This window comes from Oncorhynchus masou, unplaced genomic scaffold (genome assembly GCF_036934945.1).
Source record: "Oncorhynchus masou masou isolate Uvic2021 unplaced genomic scaffold, UVic_Omas_1.1 unplaced_scaffold_539, whole genome shotgun sequence".
Classification (NCBI taxonomy): Eukaryota; Metazoa; Chordata; class Actinopteri; order Salmoniformes; family Salmonidae; genus Oncorhynchus; species Oncorhynchus masou.
In genome coordinates this window covers 105,001-117,500 of record NW_027011801.1, presented here as the reverse complement: position 1 = coordinate 117,500, position 12,500 = coordinate 105,001, and the positions used below count along the sequence as shown (strand labels likewise).

At 47.3% G+C, this 12,500-nt stretch overlaps 1 protein-coding gene across 3 annotated transcripts in view; it reads right to left on the bottom strand.

Moving 5' to 3' along the window:
• Nucleotides 1-12,500, bottom strand: part of LOC135535970 (dynactin subunit 1-like) — a 94,421-nt gene that overhangs the window by 55,396 nt on the left and 26,525 nt on the right. For all 3 annotated transcript variants that reach the window (XM_064962373.1, XM_064962372.1, XM_064962374.1), the window contains 3 exons: nucleotides 11,689-11,848; nucleotides 1,738-1,842; nucleotides 140-448 (listed from right to left, as the gene is read on the bottom strand). In XM_064962373.1, coding sequence (XP_064818445.1) covers nucleotides 140-448; nucleotides 1,738-1,842; nucleotides 11,689-11,848 — 574 coding nt within the window. The remainder of the gene's footprint in view (nucleotides 1-139; nucleotides 449-1,737; nucleotides 1,843-11,688; nucleotides 11,849-12,500) is intronic.

Sequence of the window (12,500 nt, the reverse complement as noted above, 5' to 3'; positions counted from 1 at the left end):
TTGTGCACGGGACACCGTTGACCAGGTACACTGTGTACAGCTCACCTTTTAAAAGACTAAGCCAAGATTATGCTGATTTTTCCCTGTGTATTTTAGCGCTGCTATTCTGAAAGTGCACAGGGAACTGTGTACATCTCACCTTGGCATAGGCCTTAGTCTCAGCAAACTTGATCTTAAAGTCAAACATCTCAGCTGGAGGATGCTGCTGCTGCTCAGCTGTGGCTTCCTGCTGGCTGGTCAGCTCCCTGTTCACCTCCTGCAGGTGAGCGGTCAGCTCACGGTACTTCTTGATGGTCTGTTGATAGTCAGCAACGGTCTCCTGAGCAGCTTCCACCCGTTTCTCCGCCTCCCTGACCCTGCCTCCGCCCAGATCCAGCATCTCTCTGAGCTCCAGCTCCGTCTCTCTGGCGTTCTCCTGAAGTTCATCATTCATTTCGTTGATGGCTTCCTGTAGAAACGGACCAATCACAGAGCACAAGGTCACGCTTACGTTTTGTTTTTTGTAGAGCAAAAAAAAAAACACATCAGTGAAGGTACTAAGCTGTGTACAGACCCCATATTGTTTTTTAAAACTGTACTATTGGTTAATGGGCTCGTAAGTAAGCATTTCACTGTAAGGTCTACTACACCTGTTGTATGTCTGTCCCAGTTGGTCTGTGGTGTGTCTGCCCTAGTTGGTCTGTGGTATGTCTGTCCCAGTTGGTCTGTGTCTGTTCCAGTTGGTCTGTGGTGTGTCTGTCCTAGTTGGTCTGTGGTATGTCTGTCCCAGTTGGTCTGTGTCTGTCCCAGTTGGTCTGTGTCTGTTCCAGTTGGTCTGTGGTATGTCTGTCCCAGTTGGTCTGTGTCTGTTCCAGTTGGTCTGTGGTATGTCTGTCCTCGTGGTCTGTGTCTGTCCTAGTTGGTCTGTGGTGTGTCTGTCCCAGTTGGTCTGTGTCTGTCCCAGTTGGTCTGTCTTGTGTCTGTCCCAGTTGGTCTGTCTTGTGTCTGTCCTAGTTGGTCTGTGTCTGTCCCAGTTGGTCTGTCTTGTGTCTGTCCCAGTTGGTCTGTCTTGTGTCTGTCCTAGTTGGTCTGTGTCTGTCCCAGTTGGTCTGTCTTGTGTCTGTCCCAGTTGGTCTGTCTTGTGTCTGTCCTCGTGGTCTGTGTCTGTCCTAGTTGGTCTGTGGTGTGTCTGTCCCAGTTGGTCTGTGTCTGTCCGAGTTGGTCTGTGTCTGTTCCAGTTGGTCTGTCTTGTGTCTGTCCTAGTTGGTCTGTGGTGTGTCTGTCCTAGTTGGTCTGTGGTGTGTCTGTCCCAGTTGGTCTGTGTCTGTCCTAGTTGGTCTGTGTCTGTCTCAGTTGGTCTGTCTTGTGTCTGTCCTAGTTGGTCTGTGTCTGTCCCAGTTGGTCTGTCTTGTGTCTGTCCCAGTTGGTCTGTGGTGTGTCTGTCCTAGTTGGTCTGTGGTGTGTCTGTCCTAGTTGGTCTGTGTCTGTCTCAGTTGGTCTGTCTTGTGTCTGTCCTAGTTGGTCTGTGTCTGTCCCAGTTGGTCTGTCTTGTGTCTGTCCCAGTTGGTCTGTGGTGTGTCTGTCCTAGTTGGTCTGTCTTGTGTCTGTCCCAGTTGGTCTGTGTCTGTCCCAGTTGGTCTGTCTTGTGTCTGTCCCAGTTGGTCTGTCTTGTGTCTGTCCCAGTTGGTCTGTCTTGTGTCTGTCCCAGTTTGTCTGTGGTGTATCTGTCCCAGTTGGTCTGTGGTGTGTCTGTCTCACCAGATCAACGACTGTCTCTCTCAGCTCTCTGACTTTCTCCTCCAGGTCTAGATTCCTCTCTGTCAGAGTCTCCACCATCTCCTCAGCTCCTAGTGCCCCATCCACCTGGAACACATATCACAACCATCAGCCCCATCAACACACCGGTCAGGGACGACTTATTCTTATTCCCTCACCAGCAGCCGTGTTAAGAGTTTGTAACATAAACATTTTCCTTTACAGGAAACCTGGGAATTTGGGGAAAGTTCCCAGAATTGTTCAACCTTATAAAAACACAGGAAAATCTGTATTTTAACTGCACTGTACCTTCAAAATAGGGAGGTCCAGGTCGTCACAAAAAAAACAACATTCAGACTTTTCAACTCCGCTCACATGCTCTGCTTAGTGGTGCATTAATGGGAAAGAAACGGCAGCCAATCAATCCAGCGGGATTGACGTGACAAGATACCCAGGTGGGCGGGGCATGCGCGTTGCCACTCATCACATCATAAAGGCCACTGTGAAGAAGACAAGATACCCAGGTGGGCGGGGCATGCGCGTTGCCACTCATCACATCATAAAGGCCACTGTGAAGAAGACAAGATACCCAGGTGGGCGGGGCATGCGCGTTGCCACTCATCACATCATAAAGGCCACTGTGAAGAAGACAAGATACCCAGGTGGGCGGGGCATGCGCGTTGCCACTCGTCACATCATAAAGGCCACTGTGAAGAAGACAAGATACCCAGGTGGGCGGGGCATGCGCGTTGCCACTCATCACATCATAAAGGCCACTGTGAAGAAGACAAGATACCCAGGTGGGCGGGGCATGCGCGTTGCCACTCATCACATCATAAAGGCCACTGTGAAGAAGACAAGATACCCAGGTGGGCGGGGCATGCGCGTTGCCACTCATCACATCATAAAGGCCACTGTGAAGAAGACAAGATACCCAGGTGGGCGGGGCATGCGCGTTGCCACTCATCACATCATAAAGGCCACTGTGAAGAAGACAAGATACCCAGGTGGGCGGGGCATGCGCGTTGCCACTCATCACATCATAAAGGCCACTGTGAAGAAGACAAGATACCCAGGTGGGCGGGGCATGCGCGTTGCCACTCATCACATCATAAAGGCCACTGTGAAGAAGACAAGATACCCAGGTGGGCGGGGCATGCGCGTTGCCACTCATCACATCATAAAGGCCACTGTGAAGAAGACAAGATACCCAGGTGGGCGGGGCATGCGCGTTGCCACTCATCACATCATAAAGGCCACTGTGAAGAAGACAAGATACCCAGGTGGGCGGGGCCTGCGCGTTGCCACTCATCACATCATAAAGGCCACTGTGAAGAAGACAAGATACCCAGGTGGGCGGGGCATGCGCGTTGCCACTCATCACATCATAAAGGCCACTGTGAAGAAGACAAGATACCCAGGTGGGCGGGGCATGCGCGTTGCCACTCATCACATCATAAAGGCCACTGTGAAGAAGACAAGATACCCAAGTGGGCGGGGCATGCGCGTTGCCACTGTCACATCATAAAGGCCACTGTGAAGAAGACAAGATACCCAGGTGGGCGGGGCATGCGCGTTGCCACTCATCACATCATAAAGGCCACTGTGAAGAAGACAAGATACCCAGGTGGGCGGGGCATGCGCGTTGCCACTCATCACATCATAAAGGCCACTGTGAAGAAGACAAGATACCCAGGTGGGCGGGGCATGCGCGTTGCCACTCATCACATCATAAAGGCCACTGTGAAGAAGACAAGATACCCAGGTGGGCGGGGCATGCGCGTTGCCACTCATCACATCATAAAGGCCACTGTGAAGAAGACAAGATACCCAGGTGGGCGGGGCATGCGCGTTGCCACTCATCACATCATAAAGGCCACTGTGAAGAAGACAAGATACCCAGGTGGGCGGGGCATGCGCGTTGCCACTCGTCACATCATAAAGGCCACTGTGAAGAAGACAAGATACCCAGGTGGGCGGGGCATGCGCGTTGCCACTCATCACATCATAAAGGCCACTGTGAAGAAGACAAGATACCCAGGTGGGCGGGGCATGCGCGTTGCCACTCGTCACATCATAAAGGCCACTGTGAAGAAGACAAGATACCCAAGTGGGCGGGGCATGCGCGTTGCCACTCGTCACATCATAAAGGCCACTGTGAAGAAGACAAGATACCCAGGTGGGCGGGGCATGCGCGTTGCCACTCATCACATCATAAAGGCCACTGTGAAGAAGACAAAATACCCAGGTGGGCGGGGCATGCGCGTTGCCACTCATCACATCATAAAGGCCACTGTGAAGAAGACAAGATACCCAGGTGGGCGGGGCATGCGCGTTGCCACTCATCACATCATAAAGGCCACTGTGAAGAAGACAAGATACCCAGGTGGGCGGGGCATGCGCGTTGCCACTCATCACATCATAAAGGCCACTGTGAAGAAGACAAGATACCCAGGTGGGCGGGGCATGCGCGTTGCCACTCATCACATCATAAAGGCCACTGTGAAGAAGACAAGATACCCAGGTGGGCGGGGCATGCGCGTTGCCACTCGTCACATCATAAAGGCCACTGTGAAGAAGACAAGATACCCAGGTGGGCGGGGCATGCGCGTTGCCACTCGTCACATCATAAAGGCCACTGTGAAGAAGACAAGATACCCAGGTGGGCGGGGCATGCGCGTTGCCACTCGTCACATCATAAAGGCCACTGTGAAGAAGACAAGATACCCAGGTGGGCGGGGCATGCGCGTTGCCACTCATCACATCATAAAGGCCACTGTGAAGAAGACAAGATACCCAGGTGGGCGGGGCATGCGCGTTGCCACTCATCACATCATAAAGGCCACTGTGAAGAAGACAAGATACCCAGGTGGGTGGGGCATGCGCGTTGCCACTCATCACATCATAAAGGCCACTGTGAAGAAGACAAGATACCCAGGTGGGCGGGGCATGCGCGTTGCCACTCATCACATCATAAAGGCCACTGTGAAGAAGACAAGATACCCAGGTGGGCGGGGCATGCGCGTTGCCACTCGTCACATCATAAAGGCCACTGTGAAGAAGACAAGATACCCAGGTGGGCGGGGCATGCGCGTTGCCACTCATCACATCATAAAGGCCACTGTGAAGAAGACAAGATACCCAGGTGGGCGGGGCATGCGCGTTGCCACTCGTCACATCATAAAGGCCACTGTGAAGAAGACAAGATACCCAGGTGGGCGGGGCATGCGCGTTGCCACTCATCACATCATAAAGGCCACTGTGAAGAAGACAAGATACCCAAGTGGGCGGGGCATGCGCGTTGCCACTCGTCACATCATAAAGGCCACTGTGAAGAAGACAAGATACCCAGGTGGGGCGGGGCATGCGCGTTGCCACTCATCACATCATAAAGGCCACTGTGAAGAAGACAAGATACCCAGGTGGGCGGGGCATGCGCGTTGCCACTCGTCACATCATAAAGGCCACTGTGAAGAAGACAAGATACCCAGGTGGGCGGGGCATGCGCGTTGCCACTCGTCACATCATAAAGGCCACTGTGAAGAAGACAAGATACCCAGGTGGGCGGGGCATGCGCGTTGCCACTCGTCACATCATAAAGGCCACTGTGAAGAAGACAAGATACCCAGGTGGGCGGGGCATGCGCGTTGCCACTCGTCACATCATAAAGGCCACTGTGAAGAAGACAAGATACCCAGGTGGGCGGGGCATGCGCGTTGCCACTCATCACATCATAAAGGCCACTGTGAAGAAGACAAGATACCCAGGTGGGCGGGGCATGCGCGTTGCCACTCATCACATCATAAAGGCCACTGTGAAGAAGACAAGATACCCAGGTGGGCGGGGCATGCGCGTTGCCACTCGTCACATCATAAAGGCCACTGTGAAGAAGACAAGATACCCAGGTGGGCGGGGCATGCGCGTTGCCACTCATCACATCATAAAGGCCACTGTGCCCTTCTGCACCCGTTCAACATAAGACTTGATTACACACAGGTGGACTGTATTTATCATCATTAGTCATTTAGGTCAACATTGGATCATTCAGAGATCCTCACTGAACTTCTGGAGAGAGTTTGCTATACTGAAAGTAAAGGGGCTGAATAATTTTGCACGCCCAATTTTTCAGTTTTTGATTTGTTAAAAAAGTTTGAAATATCCAATAAATGTCGTTCCACTTCATGATTGTGTCCCACTTGTTGTTGATTATTCACAAAAAAATACAGTTTTATATCTTTATGTTTGAAGCCTGAAATGTGGCAAAAGGTCGCAAAGTTCAAGGGGGCCGAATACTTTCGCAAGGCACTGTATGTAGAGCTTATTAATAATGTAAATGTTATATAGATAAAAACAATTACAGTTATGGATATAAATATGTAAAGATGTAATCAGAGCTCTGTATTTATTTGGAAGCATATACTCCAGCATTTTGGACTTGAGATAAAAAATAAAATGTTTCATATTAGGCAACAGTACAAAATGTCACCTTTTATTTGAGGGTATTTTTGTTTCACATTTTTTAGGAAAAAACAACAACTTTGTGTAGCAAGTTCCCCCAATTGAAGAAGTTATAAGTATTTGTACAAATAAAACCATTTTTGGTTGGCCCGGCAATAATGTACTGACTGGTTCAGTAATTGAAGTTGGAAATTCAAACATTGCAGATTGTAAAATAAATGTTCAATGCAACAGCATACTAATCAGCAACCAATTGATAAAAATAAATAATTATACAAATGTCATGTATAGCCAGAGCCTGCATGAGCCATCCTCGCACTCTTTCCCAGCTTGGATAGGAAGTTTAGTGCGGTGTATCATTCCCACAGTCCATGACACATTCTGGTTCCAAAGAGCCATCATGGCTCACTGTATACCCGGCCCATTTTTGGTGAATAACACAACCATCTACGGGGCTTTTAATCTGTTGTACAACCCATTTGAAATGCACCTGCACTTTTTTGTCTCTAGGCTCGGTCCGTTTGTCTCCAGGCTTGGTCTGTTTGGCTCCAGGATCGGTCCGTTTGGCTCCAGGATCGGTCCGTTTGGCTCCAGGATCGGTCCGTTTGTCTCCAGGATCGTTTGTCTCCAGGATTGGTCCGTTTGTCTCCAGGATCGGTCCGTTTGTCTCCAGAATTGGTCCGTTTGTCTCCAGGATCGTTTGTCTCCAGGATCGGTCCGTTTGTCTCCAGGATCGGTCCGTTTGTCTCCAGGATCGGTCCGTTTGTCTCCAGGATCGTTTGTCTCCAGGATCGGTCCGTTTGTCTCCAGGATCGGTCCGTTTGTCTCCAGGATCGTTTGTCTCCAGGATCGGTCCGTTTGTCTCCAGGATCGGTCCGTTTGTCTCTAGGATCGGTCCGTTTGTCTCTAGGATCGGTCCGTTTGTCTCCAGGATCGGTCCGTTTGTCTCCAGGATCGTTTGTCTCCAGGATCGGTCCGTTTGTCTCTAGTATCGGTCTGTTTGTCTCCAGGATCGGTCCGTTTGTCTCCAGGATCGTTTGTCTCCAGGATCGGTCCTTTTGTCTCCAGGATCGGTCCGTTTGTCTAACACGATAGCACGATATGTTCAGTTGAAGTTTACATACACTCAATTAGTATTTGGTAGCATTGCCTTGAAATTGTTTATCTTGGGTCAAACATTTCGGGTGGCCTTCCACAAGCTTCCCACAATAAGCTGGGGGAATTTTGGCCCATTCCTCCTGACAGAGCTGGTTCAACTGAGTCAGGATTGTAGGCCTCCTTGCTCGCACACATTTTTTCAGTTCTGCCCACAAATTTTCTATAGGATTGAGGTCAGGGATTTGTGATGGCCACTCCAATACCTTGACTTTGTTGTCGTTAAGCCATTTTGCCACAACTTTGGAAGTATGCTTGGGGTCATTGTCCATTAGGAAGTCACATGTGCGACCAAGCTTTAACTTCCTGACTGATGTCTTGAGATGTGGCTTCAATATAACCACATCATTTTCATTCCTCATGATGTCATCTATTTTGTGAAGGCACTGAGTTTGAAGGTAGGCCTTGAAATACATCCACAGGTATACCTCCAAGTGGCTCAAATGATGACAATTTGCCTATCCGAAGCTTCTAAAGCCATGACATAATTTTCTGGAATTTTCCAAGCTGTTTAAAGGCACAAATAAATTAGCGTATGTAAACTCCTGACCCACTGGAATTGTGATACAGTGAATTATAAGTGAAATAATCTGTCTGTAAACAATTGTTGGAAAAATGACTTGTGTCATGCACAAAGTAGATGTCCTAAACGATTTGCCAAAACTATAGTTTGTTAACAAAACATTTGTGGAGTGGTTGAAAAACGAGTGTTAATGACTCCAACCTAAGTGTATGTTATTGTATGCAGCAATCATGTGCCTATGAACCAGATTTATGGTTATGCTTTTAGCACTGATGCGGTGTGCCCTAGTAGGAAGCTCACCCTGCACTAACATAAATAACATTAGAATATCTACTAGCTTCCCAGTAAAGCAACGAAAACAAGCAAGCATCTCAGAAAAGTGCTCAAAATGTTTTAACAAGCTTAATGAAATTAATAACTTGCTAGCAACAGATGACATCTCCGAAACTCACTTAGACAATACTCTTGATGATACAGTGGTAGCAATATAAGGTTATAACATTTACAGAAAATACAGAAATGCCAATGGTGGAGGTGTTGCTGTTTAAATTCAGAATATATTCAGTTTTCAGCTGTGCTAACATAATTGCAAAAGGGTTTTCTAATGATCAATTAGCCTTTTAAAATGATAAACTTGGATTAGCTAACACAACGTGCCATTAGAACACAGGAGTGATGGATGCTGATAATGGGTAACTGTACACCTATGTAGATATTCCATCAAAAAATCTGCCGTTTCCAGCTACAATCGTAATTTATCACATTAACAATGTCTACACTGTATTTCTGATCAATTTGATGTTATTTTAATGGACAACAAATGTGGTTATCTTTCAAAAACAAGGACATTTTTAAGTGACCCCAAACTTTTGAACGATAGTGTAGGTGTTATGGCTTTACACCCCCTGCTATAATGTGGATAAAGAGTTACCTGTCTAACAGAACACAGAGGATGTTCTTCAATGGAAGCCTCTCCAACATTATCCAGGAAGAATCAGGAATTCCCCAGGGCAGCTGTCTAGGCCCCTTGCTTTTTTCAATCTTTACTAACGACATGAGACTGGCTTTGCGTAAAGCCAGTGTGTCAATGTATATGGATGACTCAACACTAAACACGTCAGCTACTACAGCGACTGAAATGACTGCAACATTTAACAAAGAGATGCAGTAGGTTTCAGAATAGGTGGCAAGGAATAAGTTAGTCCTAAATATATTTTTTAAAAACTGAATGCATTGTATTTGGGACAAATTATTCTCTAAACCCTAAACCTCAACTGAATCTTGTAATAAATAATGTGGAAATTGAGCAAGTTGAGGTGACTAAACTGTTTGGAGTAACCCTGGATTATAAACTATCATGGTCAAAACATATTGATGCAGTAGTAGCTAAGTTGGGGAGAAGTCTGTCCATAATAAAGCGATACTCTGGCTTCTTAACAGCACTATCAACAAGGCAGGTCCTGCAGGCCCTAGTTTCTACCTTCTTAACACTATCAACAAGGCAGGTCCTACAGGCCCTAGTTTCTACCTTCTTAACAGCACTATCAACAAGGCAGGTCCTACAGGCCCTAGTTTCTACCTTCTTAACAGCACTGTCAACAAGGCAGGTCCTACAGGCCCTAGTTTCTACCTTCTTAACAACACTGTCAACAAGGCAGGTCCTACAGGCCCTAGTTTCTACCTTCTTAACAACACTATCAACAAGGCAGGTCCTACAGGCCCTAGTTTCTACCTTCTTAACAGCACTATCAACAAGGCAGGTCCTACAGGCCCTAGTTTCTACCTTCTTAACAGCACTGGCAACAATGCAGGTCCTACAGGCCCTAGTTTCTACCTTCTTAACAACACTATAAACAAGGCAGGTCCTACAGGTTCTAGTTTCTACCTTCTTAACAACACTATCAACAAGGCAGGTCCTACAGGCCCTAGTTTCTACCTTCTTAACAGCACTGGCAACAAGGCAGGTCCTACAGGCCCTAGTTTCTACCTTCTTAACAACACTATAAACAAGGCAAGTCCTACAGGTTCTAGTTTCTACCTTCTTAACAACACTATCAACAAGGCAGGTCCTACAGTCCCTAGTTGTGTCGCACCTGGACTAATGTTCAGTCATGTGGTCAGGTGCACAAAAAGGGACTTAGTAAAATTGCATTTGTCTCAGAACAGGGCAGCACGGCTGGACGTGGATGTACACAGAGAGCAAACATTAATAATATGCATGTCAATCTCTCCTGGCTCAAAGTGGAGGAGAGATTGACTTCATCACTATTTATATTTGTGAGAGGTATTGACATGTTGAATTCACTGAGCTGTCTGTTTAAACTACTGGCACACAGCTCAGACACCCATTCATACCCCACAAGACATGCCACCAGAGGTCTCTTCACAGTCCCCAAGTCCAGAACAGACTATGGGAGTCACACAGTACTACATACATAGAGCTATGACTACATGGAACTCTATTCCACAGTACCACATAGAGCCATGACTACATGGAACTCTATTCCACAGTACTACATAGAGCCATGACTACATGGAACTCTATTCCACAGTACTACATAGAGCCATGACTACATGGAACTCTATTCCACAGTACTACATAGAGCCATGACTACATGGAACTCTATTCCACAGTACTACATAGAGCCATGACTACATGGAACTCTATTCCACAGTACCACATAGAGCCATGACTACATGGAACTCTATTCCACAGTACTACATAGAGCCATGACTACATGGAACTCTATTCCACAGTACTACATAGAGCCATGACTACATGGAACTCTATTCCACAGTACTACATAGAGCCATGACTTCATGGAACTCTATTCCACAGTACTACATAGAGCCATGACTACATGGAACTCTATTCCACAGTACTACATAGAGCCGTGACTACATGGAACTCTATTCCACAGCACTACATAGAGCCATGACTACATGGAACTCTATTCCACAGTACTACATAGAGCCATGACTACATGGAACTCTATTCCACAGTACTACATAGAGCCATGACTACATGGAACTCTATTCCACAGTACTACATAGAGACATGACTACATGGAACTCTATTCCACAGTACTACATAGAGCCATGACTACATGGAACTCTATTCCACAGTACTACATAGAGCCGTGACTACATGGAACTCTATTCCACAGTACTACATAGAGCCATGACTTCATGGAACTCTATTCCACAGTACTACATAGAGCCATGACTACATGGAACTCTATTCCACAGTACTACATAGAGCCATGACTACATGGAACTCTATTCCACAGTACTACATAGAGCTATGACTACATGGAACTCTATTCCACAGTACTACATAGAGCCATGACTACATGGAACTCTATTCCACAGTACTGAGTAGAGCCATGACTACATGGAACTCTATTCCACAGTACTACATAGAGCCATGACTACATGGAACTCTATTCCACAGTACTACATAGAGCCATGACTACATGGAACTCTATTCCACAGTACTACATAGAGCCATGACGACATGGAACTCTATTCCACATCAGGTAACTGATGCAGCAGTAGAATCAGATTTAAAAGGCAGGTAAAAATACACCTGTGAAGAAACACTAAATCCATAATAAAAACAAATACAAACACACAGGAAGCTGTCATAGGGTGTATCATTCAGCTCGGGAAGCCCTGACATGCCTTACTTCTGGGCAATTATGTGTGAAACACATCTCACTGTCCTAGAAAGACCTGATGGAAAACAAGCCCAGGGTGACATTCCCCTTGAAAACGTGGATTAACCGTATAACCATGGGACTGTGCTGTTTGCTGACCTGTTCTTTGAGTTCGTCGATGGTCCTCTCGGCCAGTTTCATCTCCTCCTGGAGTTTCTCTCTCTGAGTCCTCAGGGTGTCCAGCTCTGTGCTCTTCCTCTCTGTCTGCTTCTGGAGCTTCACATGTTCCTGCTTCTCCGACACAGACAGGTCACGCATCCTAACACAGAGACAAGGTATTTATTTGATTTATTTATTGAAACTTTAACTCGGCAAGTCAGTTAAGAACAAATTCGTACTTTCAATGACGGCCTAGGAACAGTGGGTTAACTGCCTTGTTCAGGGGCAGAACGGCAGATTTGTACCTTGTCGGCTCAGGGATTCGATGTAGCAACTTTTTGGTTACTGGCCCAACGCTCCCCTACACTCTAACCACTAGACTACCTGCCGATACCCTACACTCTAACTACTAGGCTACCTGCCACCCCGTACACTTTAACCACTAGGCTACCTGCCTCCCCTACACTCTAACCACTAGGCTACCTGCCGTCCCCCTACACTCTAACTACTAGGCTACCTGCCTCCCCTACACTCTAACCACTAGGCTACCTGCCGTCCCCTACACTCTAACCACTAGGCTACCTGCCGTCCCCTACACTCTAACTACTAGGCTAACTGCCACCCCCGTACACTCTAACCACTAGGCTACCTGCCTCCCCTACACTCTAACCACTAGGCTACCTGCCGTCCCCCTACACTCTAACTACTAGGCTAACTGCCACCCCCGTACACTCTAACCACTAGGCTCCCTGCCGTCCCTACACTCTAACCACTAGACTACCTGCATACTGTAGAAACTGAACAAAAATATA